The 19,063-nt window shown below is 39.7% G+C and overlaps 1 protein-coding gene across 4 annotated transcripts in view; it reads left to right on the top strand.

Annotated features, from left to right (window-relative positions):
• Positions 1–18,618, top strand: part of MPP7 (MAGUK p55 scaffold protein 7) — a 157,585-nt gene extending 138,967 nt beyond the window's left edge. For all 4 annotated transcript variants that reach the window (XM_055708423.1, XM_055708425.1, XM_055708424.1 and 1 more), the window contains 6 exons: positions 2,266–2,436; positions 9,217–9,297; positions 11,131–11,224; positions 12,307–12,415; positions 13,848–13,991; positions 15,388–18,618. In XM_055708423.1, the coding sequence (XP_055564398.1) occupies positions 2,266–2,436; positions 9,217–9,297; positions 11,131–11,224; positions 12,307–12,415; positions 13,848–13,991; positions 15,388–15,567 (779 nt within the window). In that variant the 3' untranslated portion in view covers positions 15,568–18,618. The remainder of the gene's footprint in view (positions 1–2,265; positions 2,437–9,216; positions 9,298–11,130; positions 11,225–12,306; positions 12,416–13,847; positions 13,992–15,387) is intronic.
• The last annotated feature ends 445 nt before the right edge of the window (positions 18,619–19,063 follow it).

The raw sequence follows: 19,063 nt of genomic DNA on the forward strand, positions 1-19,063 counted from the left end.
CGGAGCTCTTGGTATCTGTAAGGTTGACACCAAATGTGAATGGAGACAATTGATTTTGCTTCATTTGATCACTACTCTTACTGTTTACCTTTTCCAGGTATGTGGATTCTGGGTTTTGTGACAAAGCTCTTTATTCTGTAGACTGTTTCATAGCAAATGTTGAATAACTATTCTTTCATTTTCTTTTTCTTTTCCTTATCCATTCTTTTTTTGTCCGTCCCCCCCCTAAAAAGGTTATACAAAAATAATTATACAGAAAAAGATTCAGAACAATTTTCCACTTGCTTTTAGGGCAACTGATGTGTTGGTTTTTTTTTTCTTGTGGTTTTTGTTGTTTTTTTTTTTTTTAATCTGGAGTCTTTTGGATGAGGCTTTAGGAAACTTGTAACTTGCTTCATGTATCTGTATTGCTAATGTTACCTTTAACCTTTCTTTACATAGCTGCCTATACAGTTAGGTGTAGTTATGTAGCATGAAAACATCTTCGTGTCATGATGGAGTTCACCCTAGGGCAGACGAGATCTCCTAGACCTTCTCTTGAGTGTGTAAGCTTGCAGCTATCTGCACTCCCAGCGGGGCTTTTCTGACTGCAGCCACTTCAGTGTTAGTGGTGTTCTTTAAGTAATGACATAACTCTGTTCATTTCATTATGTTTTCATATTTCGTATTTTTGTCCCTTTTCCACCCCAGCCCATGTCCTCAGTCTAGACAATACTGTAGCTCTTAAGAATGTCATCAGCCTTTTCTGTGCATGCTAGCTCTTCTTTTTCATTGATTTTCATTTTACTTGTTCATATTTTGAATATGAATGGATCTTGGACTCAATGATCTTAAAGGTCTTTTCCAACCTAAACGAATCTATGATTCTATGGCATCACTGTATTCTCAAAGAAATTTTTCTTCCCTTTTTGTGTGTATGTGTTACGGATTCCCATAGGTATTGGGGCTCACATCAGTAAAATAACTTAGTTAACATCCTCTCTGGTCCAGGTTCTGCAAAGATCTATGCTAAGGGGAACTCTGTGCATACAAAATGCTAAGCCTGTGACTAAGCCTTCTAGGATTTTGCTTCAGATCTGGTTCTAAGTATTTGCAGAACTGGGTCTTGAATTTGCCTTATACTACCTTTGAAGAAAAAACTGTAATATGATTACTTCTCAAACACCTAAACATAAGTGCTGTTACAAGTTTATGAAAGCATATTGCTGAAAAATCTGGGGTCACCGAAAGTTTACATGTGTTTACTATCCTATGAAATGTTCCGGGCAGGAAAAAAAAAAGGGTGTTGGGATTTTTTCCAGTATTTAAAGTGTAGTTTGTGTTTTACTTTATTACCCCCAAATAATGAAATCACTTTGCAGTCCTTCCTCTAGTTCTTTTTAGAAAAAAAAAGTGGTGCAATGGAGATACCAACAAAATGTAATATAATGCAATGTAAAGGATTTATTTGAAAAACTGTAATGTAATCATTAACAGAGGAATAAATCAGTTTTTAACGTATAGTGTAGAAGGGGAGTTTTGTGCTGTTCTGCTTGAAAATGCCTATTATTATCTCCTTTGAGAGTACTTAAAAGCTCTCTGAAATTTCCAGTCTTCTATATAGGCCCTGTGGATGTCCACTGTTGATGCAATAGTAAATGCAAATTTAATAGGTATATTAACTTCTAATTTCATGCTAACATATCTATAATATGGGTGCTGTATTGTCTAAGATGTTTCACAGTGTTTTGGAATTTAACAGTGTTTGGTTTTACTTTTAAACATCTTTGGAAAAGTTTTGTGCACTTTTTCATACTATCAGCATGGAGCTAAGCACAAGAAGATTGTTCAAGTAGTTAATTTTAATTAACCCTTTCAACCACCAGATGTGTTTGTCCTATATGTTGTATTGGAGGTCTGTGTGCCACGGTGATTTGTTAGAAATGCATTAAGGGTGGTATGAGAGTCCAGATGGCATGAATTTCCTTATGTATACATACTAATGTAGAAGATACTCAAATTATCTAACTATGTTAACTCATAATTATATTTTCAGCTTGTTGCAACTATTGTGATTTTATTGGTAATCTTAGTTTTGCAGTTTAAATAGGCACCTGAAATAGTTTAAAACTGTGGGGAAATATTGTTCTAAATGACCTGGCTTACTAAACATATAAATACAATTTTTCATTCCATGCACCAGTCCTCGAATGTTTGGAAGAGACTGTTTTCACATTCTGAGAAGACTTATTTTCTTACTTTGAAAAAATCCTGTTCTTATTGCAGCTGGTTTTAGAAGAAGCTTTCGTCTTAGCAGAAAAGATAAAAAAACAAACAAATCTATGTATGAGTGCAAGAAGAGCGATCAGTATGATACAGCAGATATCCCAACTTACGAAGAAGTTGCAAAATATAGACGACAACCTAATGACAAATACAGGCTTGTAGTTTTGGTTGGTAAGTTATTTTCTTTATTTTTGACCTGGTAAAACAGAGGACTGCTGATTAGCACAACGCTTACCACAAAATCATTTAGATTGGAAGGGATCTCAGGAGGTCGCCTGGTCCAGCCCCCCCACTCAGCAGGATTAACACTGAATTCAGAGCAGGTTGCTGATGACAACAACTTTGGGAACCTGTCTTCCCAGCATGTCTTCTCTTATCTTTCCACCTACACCTCAGTAGAGAGGTGGCCTCCATCTTCTCAATGGGTATCAGAAGAGTGCTGGTGGGTCCCCCTGAAGTCATCTCTTCTCCAGGCTAGACATACCCAGTTCCTTCAGCCGCTCCTCACAGGCCATGTGCTTCAGCTCCCGACCATCTTGGAGGCCCTCCACTGGATTTGCACCAGTTCATCAACATTGTTGATGTGCAGGGCCCATCATGGACAGAGTATTCCTCCCAGCATCTGACAAGTGCCGCGTGAAGGGGAATAATCTTTTCCCTCTGCCTACGGGCTAGGCTCTTGCTGATACAGCCCAGTCTTGTTAGCCTTCATTGCTGCCAGTGTGCACTGTGGGCTTCTGCTTAGCTTACTGCCCACCTGGACCCCCAGGTCCTTTTCATCCAGGCTGCTCCTCAGCCAGTCAGTCCCCAGCCTACTGCTGTGGGGCTTAGTCTGTCCCAGATGCAGGACTTTGTATTTGTCCTCATCAAATCTCACAAGATTCTGCCAGCCCATGCCTGTAGCATATCAGTTCCCTCTGAACAGAAGCCCTGCCCTTGAGCAAGTCACTTGCATCACCCATTTTGGCATCTGCAAACTTGATAATCACCCATTCTATGTCCTCCTCCAGGTTATTGATACAGATATGAAACAAAGTATGTCCCAAGGTAGACACCTGAGGAACTCCACTTGTAATGAGTCACCCAGTAGAGCACATACCGATCACCCCTTCCCTTTGAACATGATCATCCATCCAGTTTTTCCCTGATCTAGTAGTCCACCTATCTAGACAGGATGTCCCAGCTTGCATATAAGGATGCTTTAGGAGATCATATTTAAAGCTTTACTAAACCGAAGGGAGGTGACATTAAAATGTAACTGCCATGGTTACTAGTCTGAACCTGACAGTCAAGCCGTACTAAAACTCAAAAGAATTAGGTTGGTGTTCTGCTCTTAGAGATCAATCGATATATCTATGTGGAAAAAAGAAGAAAAAAATAACAGAATAAATACCTGTGGTCAGCAAAGACAGACTATATAAATGAAAAGAAACAAACCCTTCTACTGTGTTAAGAGCAAGTAAACAGACAAGTAGGGAAAAGGGTGGGTGAGAGATGGACTTCTGTAGGCCAAGAATGGATGTAAGCGTAGCTGCAGGCATAGCTGCAGAAGACTCAAGATGTCATCCTTAGTCAGCTTTCTGTCCTTCTATAATCTGTCACTGCCATGGCTTCCTCACAGCATTTATTACCTAATCAAAATGCATTGCTTCAGTCTCCTAAAAAAGAAGAGAAAGTGTATTATCTTACATTTTTCAAAGGTAACCATTGGAGTATCAACAAGTAATGAGTAACCATTCCTACCGATGAGTAACGTCTCATTGCTTATTGTTTTGCAGTAGCACATAGGCTGATGCTTTGTTAGGAAGTTTCCTCCATTATGAAAGTAGCAGAGCAGAGAAATACGACCCTCTATCAGAGACTGTTACGAACTGTCGAGTAGCTGTGGTTTTATATCGTTCATATCCAAGGGAACGTTAAATTTAGTTTTTAATAAACAGTTTTGTCACTCTCCAGCACTAAAATTCAGCCACCTACTAGCGTGATCACTGTGAGATTGTGGGCTATATACAACAAGTAATAACATGGTTGGGTTGATTTTACAGTTACATCAACAGAGTGCTGTGCAAAAGTGTGATAAGTAGACTTTTTATAACAAATTGCATATGTCTGATCTAAGGAATACCTCGAGATTTCATTTGATTTTTGTTGTAATAAATCAAATGAAGAAAGTGTGCTTTTTCAGTAACAAAAGCAGTTCAGAAATTTATTGCAGACTTCAGTAATTCTAATGTTTTTCTCTGGATATTAAGAGCAGCTTAAGTCTGGCCAATACCATAAAAATGTCTTGGGCAAAATATGGAAAAAGTAGCAGAGCTAAGCAATGCAGGTATAGTAGAAGTGAACACATTGAAAAAGCTTTTTCTGTGCCAGTAGCAGCATTCAATATAATCCGTCAAATATACTTTGGATATTAATACCAGGAAACAAAGGGACAGATAATTAATTCCTGGCTATATTTGGTCGAGGCACTAAATGTCTGTTGTCTTGTGCGAGGCCTAAATGTATAATTTACTGTTGGAAGGGTTTTTCAGCAGGGGGGGTGTGTGTGTGCCCTTTTTTAGGGGGAGGGAGTTTGACAGCTTTGAAATGGAAATTTCTTTTGGCTTCATTTTAAGTTGGTCTAGCCTAATTTACAGAATGCAAATTGCACACAGTAATTTTTAGCACCCTGTAGTGTGATATATATATTAGTCTCAGGTTCAGCTAGATGTATTAGTTTGTCAAGATTTTACCTTGTCTGCAGATGTAGGTTCATGAATAAAGTCCTGCATATCCTTGGGGCTAAATAACAGATCATCTGAAGCAGTTATGATACAGATGCTTCTGCTGTGCTTTTAGTTGTTACGAATATGGTGAGTCTGCTAAAAAACGAAATTACCCAATATCATGTCACCAGTCGTCTTCTGGGAACTGACTGTTCCCAGGCTGCCCACAAACCCTTGCAGTTTTCCTTCACAAATATTTCCAGCATCTTAAGTGTGATACCTTGCAGACCTGTCAGGCAAAGGCAGAATATTTTAACATGAAACATATTACTTAGACACTAGAATTGTTATTTACATTAATAAGGGGAAAGTCCTGCTCACAAAGGCTTCTGTTTCAGTAATTGTGGGGGCCAGTCTAGCACAAATTTTATTCCCTAAGAGTCAGAATGGATGTGCCGCATACCGTAACTTTACATGGGGTAGTTCCAGCTAAGTCAGCGCTTTCTGAAGGGGCAGTGCGAGGATAAAGCAAGGTCAGCAGTGACAAGCCATAAGCACGTCACGTGTACCCCAGCACACGTCCAGTTATGTGCATGCAGTGTTATCACCAGAGGCATGCAGAGCCTTTTAGGTGCTGTGGTCACCCATGGCGATGCCTTTGTCCTGAGTGCGCAGTGGTGGAAGCAAGGACCAGAGGTGTGTAACCACGAAGGACCAGTTACTGTTGGTGTGTGACACGATCAGAAAAGTCTCTCTGTCTCTGAATTAGGTTGTCAGTACTCCCCGCAAAGGTGTCCTTCTGGTCACCACTGCAAAAGGAAAAGAATCCGGGGCTGGAAATGTTCTCTTGTATTGCTTACATACTCTTAAAAAAATCCTTCACCTCTGGTTTTATCATGAAGGAGCTTTGTGGAGACCAGGTCTGTCTCAGAGCAGGCGAGGATGAAATGAAAGTGGCTTCTAACTCTCCACGTCTCCTGAGTTACCTTTAACGTGTGTTGAGTAGTGGCTTGCAGAGGTGTAATAGATCTACAGCAGCAGTGCAGGAACATGGCTCCCATGGCCATACTGCTTCAAGTAGAGTATCTGGACAATGAAGAAAGAGGCCTAGAATTGGTGTCTTCATTAAACTTTCCTGGTTGAAGGCATGGGTAGGTCAGCATAGCTCAGGAATGAATATATAGGATGTAACATATCACCTAACCTTGCCCATGAGAACACTAGTGTGAACTCACTGATCCTGCTTTCGTGAGCAGCAAGTCTCAAAGTACATTACCACTGCTAGTTATAATTTACTGTAACGTAAAAAAATGAGGTTCTATTTTCCTACCACATATCTCATTGAGCTATAAGTGGACATGCATGTGCAGTCAGTCATTGCACTATGGTCATCAGCTGTATTAGTAACTGAGCCATGGAACCTCTGTCAAAGCATGTTTTCTACAGGGTCTTTATGATCCCAGCAGGGATGTTGTCACCCTACTCCCAAAATCTTTTTCTGAAAGACTGCTTTCTTTTTTTTGTCTTTTTCTTTCAAATGGACCTCTAGGATCTCAGTATGTATCTATGGGTGAAGAATGGCTGGTTGGGTTAACCCTCCTGAGACCTGAACTTATATCAAACAATTTTTTCAGGTTTTTTTCAGACATGTCTGAATGTTACAAAATTTAATGCAAGTTTTAACGATTGGGAATTTAATTCTGCAAGTGTCCCTCAATAAAGTGAGGGAGGCACTACAGTCCTTTTGTGCATGACTTAACAGAGCTTATGTGACTCAATTGCAACAGTAACAAACAACATAAACGTTCCTTTAAAATAATAAACAAAATATCTCTAAATCTGTCTCCATAACTAAATCCTGCTGCCTGGGGTGATGTCCAATAATCCAAAACTATGCTATGGTCATGGATCATCTGGATTGTCCTTTTCAATCCTGATGCTTTATTCTCTTCTTGAGTTCAAACTGTGTGCATATTCATAATTATTAGAAACTGGCATCTTTCTCTGCTGCATCAAAATGAAAAGAATATTCAGAATAGAAGTGTACGTTACACTTGGGAGGTGTAGTGTAAAAATCAGCGTAATGGATGTCATTGCTAATTAGGAATCAGCCTTCAGCGTCCATATGCTACAGTTATGAGAACTCCGCAGAGAAGAATCTGCACCTTTCAGTAGTTAAATTTAAAGTTGATTTTAAAATGGTAATCTGGAAGGGGAGATGGAGTAGTAGTGAGGTTGTGGTCTGGAAACAGATTTGATTTAAGTTTCCAAAGCATCTGTCGCAGGAAGTGAAGCCTGGATTCTTTACATATAAATAGAGCTAAAAGCATATTGTTGATTTGACAGCATGTAGACTCAGGAAATAATGTTTGTGTAGATTTGATGGGAAAGATTTTTTGCTTGAAAGGAATACAATGTGTTTTTAAATTTTAATTCCACTTGTTTCATTCTACTTTGCTAGGATATATTGAGAATTCTAATTACTTGTCCTATAAAAATCCATATTTGCCTTAAATAGCTATACTATTCAAAAAGGATAAATGTTTTTTCTTTTAAAAATAAGAACAAAAGTAATGCTGTTATCTACATAACACATTGCTTTCCTCTGCAGACATGCACCAGTAGAGGCTGCTGTAAACCATATTTAATAAACATTTATAGATACTGATAGATTAATTTACAGGCAGGTCAGAGATGGAACTTGAAATGTAGTTGTGTGTTTAACTTATGTAAACATATAAAAATTATAAATGCAGAAACTGCAAAAAAAAATTTTCAGAGGGTCTGTAGTTTGGGGGTAGCAGCAAAGTAGCAGGCATTTGCTTTTCATCGTTGTGTTTCTCTCTTCAGACAGGGCAGACAGTCTTTTTTATAAATAGGCACCTGAAGGTGCTGAAGCATCAGTCTTTGATTTTTGACTCTCGCTACTAACCAATATATCACTACTTCATTTAAATGTTTATGAGGGTTTGTATTTCTAATGTTTAAAAGGACTCTGGTAAGAAGTACTCCATGCATAAATGTGTCACTTTTACTAGAAGAGCAAGAATTTTCCTTAAAACCACATGTATTATCCTTGTATTATTCGGGATATTGTTCCAGTGACTCACTCTCTGCATTCCGCTGTTGATACTGCTTGCAGAAACAAAGTCACTGCACTGTCAGGAACACATGAGCATGCAGAACTGAGCTCCCTTCACACACACAACGCCATGGACCCACCATGAAAGGGTCCAGGCCTGCAGGAGCCCTGCTGAAGGGCTGCTGGGGGTAGGCACCGACTGCCCTTTGAGACCTCATGGGACAGAATGCCCTCACTGAGACCTGAAGCACCACTATTTAATGGCTGAGAGTTAGGGACAACACAAAAGCCAAGAGGAACATCTGCTCAGTGGCTTCTAGGACAGCAGTACTCGAGGTGGAGGAGACTGCTCAAAAAAATTCCCTGCAGTCTCTGTTTCTTCCTGTCATCCTCTGAGATGAGCACAGTTTAAAAGAAAATCAACAGCAAAGACAGAAACCCGGACATCCCAAATCAGTTGTGACCTGGTGGATGCTGCCCTTCCTCCCTTTCCCTGTGTGATGCCCCCCTCACATAGTCAACAGGCGAATGGTGACAGCTACGGCCAGCCAGAGGCTGGGCAGTATTCCTGCCTGCAGCTGGGGATGGAAGGAACAGGGCTCCGAACGTGGGAGCGACCGTCCTCAGGGGAGCCTAGTGCAGGCAAGGGATGTAGCAGCTGGAGGCAGTGAGGGAAGAGGCTATGCCGACACATGGAGTTGCAGAGGCTTTGGGGGAGCTTCGTGCATGCAAGCTGGGGTCCTCTAGTCTGTGAGTTGCGCGTGTTCCGGCAAAATGTATAGCCAGACCAGGTTTTGTGCTGGAAAACTGCAGGGTAGGGTGCAGGGGTTTGCAGTGAGGCTGAGGATGGAGATCGGTGCAAACAGAGGGTAGGTGCTGTAGAAAAGAAAATTAGCTTTGCTGTCCGCTTTTTCACTGATATTTTTTTCACTGATTTTTCCTCAGTAATAAAGTCAGAATAGAGTAATTGCCAACTACATCCCCTGAAATCTGTCAGCGCTGTATATTCTAGGAGAGGCTAGAACCATGGGCATTTCCAAATGACTGTGACTAAAAGCCGGTATATATTATAGCTATATGCTACATAGTCTTGAAGAGTACTTACACCTGAAGACAAGAGGGGACTGGCTGCTGAGAAACAGCACAATTTTTTTCTTTCAGGTCCTGTAGGGGTTGGACTGAATGAACTTAAACGGAAACTGCTGATCAGTGACACCCAGCATTACGGGGTAACAGTGCCACGTAAGTAAAAATGCACTTCTATTCTCCTAATGCTATACTTGCATTATTATCCGTTATTATTGCGTTACCTTAAGGCACTTTTGAATTTGGGTCTGTAAATGCATGCTTGGCATCCAAATTACTTTTCCAATTTTTAAAAGTGCTGCTGCAGTTGTATTTTAAATAGCATTGATTAAACTGATAGGACATTTTGGCTCAGAGGCATTGCAGTAGATTTTTAGTACAAGTTTAACATGATTGATGTCAGCGAGGTTTAGTAAATGAAACTCAGCTGAAGAACACCCTGGATTTGGCTGTAAAGCAGTGAATGTACTCTGTTACCGATGTTTGCTTTCAGCAAAATGGTCTTCATGTATTAGGCTGAAAAATGAAGACTGATGATAAACAGTTTAATCCTGTGAATAAATGAATTAAATCCCTTTGATTACCTTTAGAAAAGTGGGGGATTTCCGCCCCCCCCCCCTTTTTTTTTCCCCCCTATCTGACCAAGCAGTGTGATTTTTATAACATTGAGTAATATTGTGGTATGTTAACTTCTACAATGCTTTATCGGGTTTTCTTGAACATGGAGGATTTGACAGCTTTAGACTTTCATTCCTTGGTTTGCTTTCTACTGGTACTTGTGCCTCCTATAGGGATCCTTCAAAAATATGGGTCCAATATTCTGAATTTGGGAGATACTATTACAGGTGTTTTTGCAAGTACAGGTACTCTATAAAGTACATAGATGAATTAATTTCCTAGGTAGAAAAATGAATGCATTTGGTTTTTGGCAAGTCATTTCATTTGCACATACTTGCTTCAGCTGGGTATTGAAAACAACAACAAAAAAAGCCAGATGTTCCCAAATATTTAACACATTGAAGCATATGCAATCATTTGCCCAAAAATACTTCTCTAAAAATTGCCAGTATTCATCAAGCTGCCTTCTCTCTTTTCTCTTCCAAATTTGTGGCTATAATTTAAAACAAGCACGTAAAGAAATCCCTCTCCCTGAAATTCAGTAAGTCAGGACTTGGAGGGAGAACTGGGGTTCTTGTCTTGGAAATGTTCCTCTTCGTGTCAACCTAAGAAGAGCATGATATCAAATGGCATTTAAGACTGTTGCTGCAAGCAGGTTGTGTATGTTCGTACGTGATGGAGAATACATGATGCTGTAACATATGACTTTTATTAAATAGGACTTTTGAATGGGTTCACTAACCATAAGTGGCAACCCCACAAATAAGTTTCACTTATAAGCAAAACCTTTATACCTAGTACTTGAGGGCAAGTAAGAAATGCAAATACTGCAAGGCTACTGAAAGAAAAAGGAATTCAGTTTTGATCACCAGAAAAAGAAAAGCACTAAAACATAAAATTCACACCCCATTTTTTTATAATCATGCTTCACATACCATAGCTACGAGTGTTGTTAATGTACGTAACATTTTATAAATCAGGTTGGTGAGCTTTGTTTCCCTTTATGGTCTCATATGCTAATAAGTTTAACAAGTGGCAAGGCTGGGGTAATTGTTATGGACTGCTGCTCCTTTTATTATTCAGCTGTCCTCATTTTACTGGATTTTTCCACTAGTTAATAAAAATGATAATCTGATACTTGGTCCAGTAGGGTTTTTTTCCTGCATGCTTTTAAATCTCAGTCCTGTCATGTGCTTGCGTGCCGCCTACCACATCCAGAGCAGCCTTCTGTCCATCAGAAGTGAGGGAATCGCTACGCTTAGCATTGCAGAAGGGGGTTGTGCTCTTCATTGTCTCCTGAACTGGTTTGCATCATATTGTTTTGTGCATCTTCGATTTTTTTATTTATTTATTTATTTAATGAAACTGCAGACACTACCCGTCCAAGGAGAAGCCAAGAAAGTGATGGTGTCGAATACATTTTCATTTCCAAGCACTTGTTCGAGACAGACGTACAGAATAACAAGTATGTTGAAGAGATTTTATGTCGAACTGCAGTTAAAACAATGGCTTTATTATAAAATGGGGCTGGCTGTCATTTTAGATAATAAGTCAAAGTGTATATAAAGTTGCAGTTATTTGAAGATGTGTTGAAATTACATATTGATATATAAGCAGCGGGCAAAAGCACTGAGCAAAAAAGCAGTATGTGCAAACACGACTGTTTCTAAGCTTCCAAGTAGTTTCAGTGCTGCAGCTCCTCAAGATGCTGAAATTGTAGGTGTTCAGGATAGGGGAGCACTCTTTTAATAGAGCATCGTCTGTCATAGCAATAAAGCATTGCAGCTTGAGGAGGGAGGGGGCTGGAAGTGCTGCAAACATGCCTGAGTCAATGTTTGAATAGCTCTGCTCTCTTTCAGGCCAGGCACTTCCTCTCCTTTTGAATTTAGAGATCTACAGTGAAGCTCCTGCCTGTAAACCCTCCAGAAATCAGACTAAAATGAAGACAATGGTAGCATCGTGCTCTCTAGCAGCCTGTAAAATACTGCAGCTTGAAATTCTGCCCCAGTGTTTCAGAGGGCAAAAGTGTATTAGACACAAAGCTGTGGGCTTTACTGAAACTTCAAACTGTGCTTTGCTTTTTTGGCAAATAGCGCTTGTAGTTTTATAGCACATAACCAGCTGCCTTGGTTCCATTAGCACCATTGTCGCTCCTCCTCCTCTTCTGAGACAGAGAATTTGGATATTCTGTAGTGTGCAATGAAATTTCAGTAGTTTCTATTGTTTAGCTTATCCACTGTTTTATTGCATTGCATTAGTTCAGAAAAAGAGGTGATGGAAAACATTAGTGGGCTGTTGGACTACAGTACTTTTTTCTCTTTAACTGAAATACAAGCAGGTGTTACTGATTTGAAAGTGGTAAAGTAGAAGATTTCTTAAAATTGACATGCTGAAGTACTTGACAGCATTTCCTTTATAAAACATGGTAAAACTCTCATGTAAGGTAAAATATTTTTGCTCCTGAATTAGATCTCATAAACCAAACTGATAAGGTTTTTTTCTGGAGAAAATGGAAATTATTCCAGATATTTTCACCTTCTGCCACAGGTTTATCGAGTATGGCGAGTACAAGAACAACTACTATGGTACAAGTTTAGACTCGGTTCGATCGGTTCTAGCTAAAAACAAAGTTTGTTTGTTGGATGTGCAGCCTCATGTAAGTAAGCGTGTCTTTTGGACTTTTGTAGTTCCCCATATTGAATATTGGGATTCCAGGAAAAAAATTGGAAGCTAATATAAAAAGATACATTTTATTCCATGCTGAAAGACTATCGAGTGGGCTTGCTGGGTACCTTTATCACAGCAAGGCTTTGTGAAAGGAGAGGAAGGGAACTTTAATACGTATTGGCAAGTATTCAGCTTGGTAACTAAGTGAATGGAAAGCCAGCAGCATAATAGCGAAGCTTTAATTACGAAATGCTCCTTTACTTCCATGGTTTGGGTTAGAGGTTCTCCCTGAAACTTCAGTTTCAGGACGGCTTTGAGCCATCGCCTAGCCCAGCAGCTCTCACACGTTTAACCAGACCGTTCATGCCGGGGGTTTCTGTGCAGGGTGAACATGAGTCAAGGAACGCGCTAAATGTGATGTTGGCCAGATAATTGTTAAGAACATTCCTCTCTAAACCGTTTGTTCTTGTGTTGACCTTGTCTTTCAACCCCGCCTGAACAGCTCCGCTGGGAATCTTTATGCTACTAATAACCACAGTGCTTCCAGGAGCTCGACTAGTTTGTTTAAACCCAGCCAAAGTATTTCTTCTCCAAGGGTGGCCAGCCTGTGACTTCTGAACCCCGGCAGCTTGTGAGCAGTTCCCGGGGCCGCTCGGTTGCGGGGTTGTGCCAGGGGGAAGCCAGGGGAGGAGGGCAGCGGCGCAGGGGCTCCTGCTCTGCCAGCCCCTTACCTGTCCAGCACAACCCCGTTTCCCAGTGAAGCACTAAATCCTTCTGGGGACCCAAGCTTGTGAACCATTCTGGGCTCCCACCCTCCAACACAGCATTTTCCTGTGGGCCCTGGCTGTGTGAAGAGGACGGAAAGCTTCTGATCATCCCTGCTTCACCCTGTGCTGCAATCCAAATCATAAACTTATCTCCTAACTCCATACTCACTTGCCTTGCTCGGGAAGAGTGAACAGCAAGGGATTGTGTGGTGGATGCACAGTACTGAAGAGAAAAAACATTAATCTGTTGTGACACCTTTTCCCACTACATGGGTACAGAAAGCATTATTCCTGCTAAAATGTGTTGAACTTCTCCTCCTCTCCTGAACGCCCTGCTGCTCCCCTCCATCCTCCCACTGCCGGCAGCAGTGGTGTGCACAGCACAGCCTTTGCCACATGGATGGGGTTCACCAGCAGCCCACGTGGAAACCAAGAGGAATGGGCGCCCTTGGAGAAATGGGGTTTTTTACCATTTGCATGAAAATTCTCCTTACATGAACTAACGCTGATCAGCAGAGCGGGATGGTGGTAAATGAGTAATAGCCTTCTAGGAGTGCTTTATGGGTTTATTTTTGTTAGTGTAGAGTTTCTTTTATTACAGTAAATTCCATTGTGTGAAATAAACTAATTAATTAAAATCTTTCCTCTTCCCAGACAGTGAAACACTTAAGGACATACGAATTTAAACCATTTGTTATATTTATAAAGCCTCCATCACTTGACCGTTTGAGAGAGACCAGAAAAAATGCCAAGATTATTTCAAGTAAAGATGATAAGGGAACTGCAAAACCCTTTACAGTAAGTATATATAAGTAAGAAAGACATGGTAAAACATGAGAATTTGTTAAATTTTATTGTAGCGGTTTACCTTGAAAATAAAGGTGATCACTGGATCTCATCGACTGTACTTGTCAGGGCTTACACATAGTATCTTCCTGTTTCCCAGCCGCTCTCACACTGCAAATTTACCATGTGTTTTTCATTGTTTGGTATGCACACGGCTGTTTACACTTCCGTGGTCCTCTGACTTTTGTCATTGAAGAACCCCCACAATGCAATTTTATGAGAAGTAATGCTGTGGATTTCCTTTAAATAATTTTGATCTGGGCTTAGATGTTTCCATTCAATTATAAGAATTTCCTTGTTTTATCAAGTGTGTTATTGGTCTAAATTAGAGGAAAGCTCAACTATAAAGCATCAATTAAAAAAGTAAATGCTACTTTAATAAAAAGCCCATATTTGTGGATAAGAGAAACAATTTTTTTAAATGTTATAGGGAAATGAACACCCTTAAGACTGAAGGAGAAAAATCTAAATAAGTAACAAATGCTGCTTTTTGTCAATAATCGGAAAAAAAATATTAGTTGGATTACCCAACAGTAACTTATTTACTTCCTTGAAAGATAATGAAATCATATTTTAATTGAAGCTAAAGCAAAGCTGATCGTAAGACTTCCCTGCATTTACAGTGTGTATCATTTTCCCTCATTCAGGTGGTGTTTCGGATTTTTTAGCTGTTGTTTCAAACTGAGTCATGGGTATAGTCACAGATTGTATCTGTCTGGAATATGCATTTGAAATAGTTTGGAAATAATGCAGTATAATAATATGTTCTATCATATATAAAATGTAAGAAGAGTTCATTCTTAAGAGCAACCTTCAGGACACTGCTTAGTTAGGATTGGTTTAATCTGTCAGAGTTATGTAAACAATTAAATTCCTAAGATCTGTTCCCTCCCCAAACATGAAGAGAAATCCACTGAGCCAGGTCAAACTTGGCATGGGGAAAAAGCCCTCACTAAGCTCTTAAAAGAATAACGGTTGCACTGTAATATATTGCATGCTAATAGCAAGCTGAGACTTAAGCAATGAAACTTTAAATGTATCATCTAAGTAAACAGGTAGAAACATTTTCCACTGGTACCGCTAACAGAAAATGTCTCTGTAATTCCTATGACTAATTATGCCACTGCAAGGGGAGAGACGAAATAATTGCCTGTTGAGCAAAGTCTGCTTTTGAGAGTGCTCTCTCACATCACCTGTATGGTAATTTCTAGAAATTATTTTTATTACTAAAAGTACAGTTTTCATCTCCTGATGAGATGAGAAATAAGCAAGTAGCTTTGCATTTACCACAGAATGAGTTTATGTGATGTTGCTGTGGACTGACTACACCTCGCACTGATTTTACTAGGAAGAAGATTTTCAAGAAATGATTAAATCTGCCCACGTGATGGAGAGCCAGTATGGCCACCTTTTCGATAAGGTGATAGTCAATGATGACCTTGCTACAGCTTACAGTGAGCTGAAGACAACTTTTGACAGGTTGGAGACAGAGACCTTCTGGGTTCCCGTCAGCTGGCTGCATTCATAATAATGTTTTAAACAGCCGAAACGTCTGCTGTTGTCTCAGCATCTAATATGGGGCATGGTTAGGTGTTACTTGATGGTTGTTTTCTTGGTTAGAGGGCTTTCTAACTCCACCTGAGCAGTAGGTACACTCTTCATGCACTTGGAACTGGTCTTGTTTTCCTGTGTCTTCAGTCCTCCTGCCCATAGTTTTGGGGCAGAACAGTCGGATTAAACTGAAGTCCTGCTGTGCTCCATAAAGTGAGCAAATACTAGTGTAACAAAACTGCCAAACACCTCAGTATCATCGTCTGTGTGTTTCCAAGGTAAGCTTTTTTAACGGACAATTCGCAGAAGATACTAATTGATACTGGAGATCAGCACTTTGATGATTTTAAGCATAACTGCTCCCGAAAAAAGCAGCACATTGGCACTTGGAAGTTATTACCCCTTAAGTGCTTGAGAGAACTGAAACAGGCAAAAGTGACCAACATTTTTATGAGGAAGACATCGTAGTTTTAATTACATAAAAAGATAAATGTTTTCACTTTTCTAGATGTGAACCTTGTCTTGTGTGTACAGGGTGATTTTAGTATTCCTTTGCACTTACATAGTCATGGAAAGAAAGATGTATTCAGTGGTTTAATTGTGAAATAATCTGCTGTGAGCATGCATGGATTGAAAGTATTTTCACGCATGCTTTGTGGCACAACAAAGAAAACTCATAGGAATATTTGTTTAAATGGGGAAAAACACGAGTTACTATGTATGTAACTTCAAAGTCTTCGGGATTGATCTTCTGTAAAATCAGTGGCAAAGTGATATGAATAGCAGCAAAGTACAGAGTAACTTTTTTTTTCCCCCCTTTAAATTGATTTCAAACATTTTTGGCATCCTATAGAAAAATTTTCGCATTAGAAATTTTCAGACAGTTAGTGAGGAAACCTTGGAGATCCAGGAAGCAGTTGTAAGAGATTAATTCTTTTTATTGTTTAGTACATCATGATACTTTTTAGTAGCGTAACAAATATTTTGTCTCCAGTCAGAAATAAATCAATGCTGTAGACTTTACTGTAAAACATATCCTTGTCACTGGTCAGACACAGTTGGAAACCTGATTTTAAAATTTGATGTGGCAGTGTAAGCAAATGTATATTAGATGATGTATTTTTAATATAGATAATTTGGTATTTTTCTTTATTTACTACTGATATGCGGGCAGTGAGTACAGCTGTAAAGACCAAGTAACGACCGTGTGTTGTGTTGTGAATATGTCTTGTAAGTACAGAATGTGTATAAGAACTTGCTGACTTCAGATCATTCTATCTGTGGCATTCAAACAGGAAACCGTTATTTCATGTTAATCTGTAAAGAGAATATAGCTGTCTTGTTTAAAGAAAAAAGAATTTAGTGAAACTATATATTTATGAAAGGGTTGAAAAGGGATGTTAAGTTTTTAAATTTCTTGTCAATGTGATTATTTACTAAAGAGGTTGCTAAGTCTGTAATTTGAAACACTGTCTCTGTAAATGGAGCTCAACATTCCATGTAAATATTTTATTTCTGTTCATACGCTGATAAAGCCATCAGATTTTGCAGTTTTATTCTAAATGGGTATTTAATGTGTGGGTCATTGCATTTGGCTTAGAGTCATATAGAACAAATGAAATGCAAGCAACAACAGCAAAATCCCTAGGAGTCTGGAAATGTTTATGCAAGAGTTACAGATGTACTGAATCCCAGTACGGATACACGCTCTGCTTGAACAGCTATAATGTAACTTTTGTCAAATTTCACCATTTTCCTGGTGGACTTAAACTTCTTTGTAACATAAACTGAAAATTGTTGATTAAATTAATTGCATGGAGATTATGTGAGTTGAGAAAAGGCTTTCTATTTTTTTTAATTACTGAAAATCAAACTATTTTTCAGGGGATCTGGAATCCAGCGGTTCTGTTTGCCTTCGCCTGTGAGACACCGAGTGCCCTTGCCATCTCTTCCAACCAATCCAAAGTGAGAGGGCACTCAGCATCTCTCAGGATCTGGCTGTTTCCAACAAGAGGGTCTTTAGTCCTTACTGAAACACTCAATGCTGCTTCTAACCTGGGCTGTCTCAGAACATTAGTGTACAATAACACTCACATAAGGGACCTGCTTTTCTCTTTAGAAATAGATGCTAGAATAATCTGCAAACTCCCTGGTAGAAACAGTTTTGGCTGTCCTGCAGGCTGTTTTTCTTGTCCTTTTGAAATTAATTTAATTCCCATTCCTGGGTCGGTGTGGTCCAGGAGGGCATTCCGCACAGGTTGGCTACAGCAGTAACCAGCGCGGTGCTTTGTGGCGTTTACAGAGACACTGACCTGCCGGTCCTCAGCACAGCCCTGGCAGGAGTCGCCTAGAGGGATGGCTGCCTGCCCCGTCTCCGAGCCAGGAGCTAATTCCTGGATTGTAACACCTGCAAATGAAAGGGAATCACAAAAACATAAATCCAACCAGCCGAGTGAAATGTGCACAGAGGGTTTGAGGAGTGAGAAATAGTTTTAAGTTACTAGCTTGTTCTTGAAAACACACATTATCGCAGTGTTAGCTTAAAAAAAATAATAATTAAAAATCAAAGCCATTGGCCTCCATGAGGCAGGCAGAGATGACAGTAGGTCAAGGCAGAAAAAAATATCTCAACCCAACAGTTTCAACAGGACAGGAGCCTGCTTACCGTGATGGACACTGACCCCGTGTGCTGAATTGTTCTGGGGTACCAAGGGGCGGGGGGGGGGGGGGGGGGAGGGGATTGTTCCTTTGACTCCTAAGGATTTGGGAATGAAGATGACTAAACATGTTTCCAGTATTCCACATACTCCAGTTGTGCTGTGTGGTTTTTAGAGAACTGTATGTTTTGACAGTCAAGTCCAGATGTTTTTATTATGTCTTAGCTGTTTGCCATAGTCAAACAAATGGTAGTATTTTTTGATATTGTACCAAGCTCTATACTTGAATTTGCCATCAAGTCCTTGCTTTATGTCTTACCTGAAATCTAATCTTACCTTCTTATGCAAAACAATAAATTATTGATATATCACTGAAGGTGGTTTTCTTTATTGTAAATTGCACCATAACATATAGGCTTAATGTCTTTAAAAGGTAAAATGCCCAAGTAGTAAGTTATTCCATAGGTCTCTCTATAAACTGTAATGCTGCAATTATTTTTAGATGGAAAAATAAAGCAAGCTAGAACAAGGACTAAAATTCTTAATTTAGTTTTATTATTAGTATAAATAATGCCGAATTCTCCTTCAGAGTAGATGTTTACCCTTTCCTGCAACCCACCCTAAAATAAGCCATTTTCTTTCTGAGAGGGAAAGCTTAAGTCAGTGGGTCAAACTGAGACATCAGCTCGTCTGGGCTTGCAGAGTGCTTGGAGGGGGTTATTATCTGAGTTACCAACTCAGAGTGTTTAGTGGACGCGTACGCTCCTAGCCAACTCACAGGTCCCATTGGAGGTTGTGTTCGTTGGTAGGACTCAA

This window comes from Falco cherrug, chromosome 4 (genome assembly GCF_023634085.1).
Source record: "Falco cherrug isolate bFalChe1 chromosome 4, bFalChe1.pri, whole genome shotgun sequence".
Classification (NCBI taxonomy): Eukaryota; Metazoa; Chordata; class Aves; order Falconiformes; family Falconidae; genus Falco; species Falco cherrug.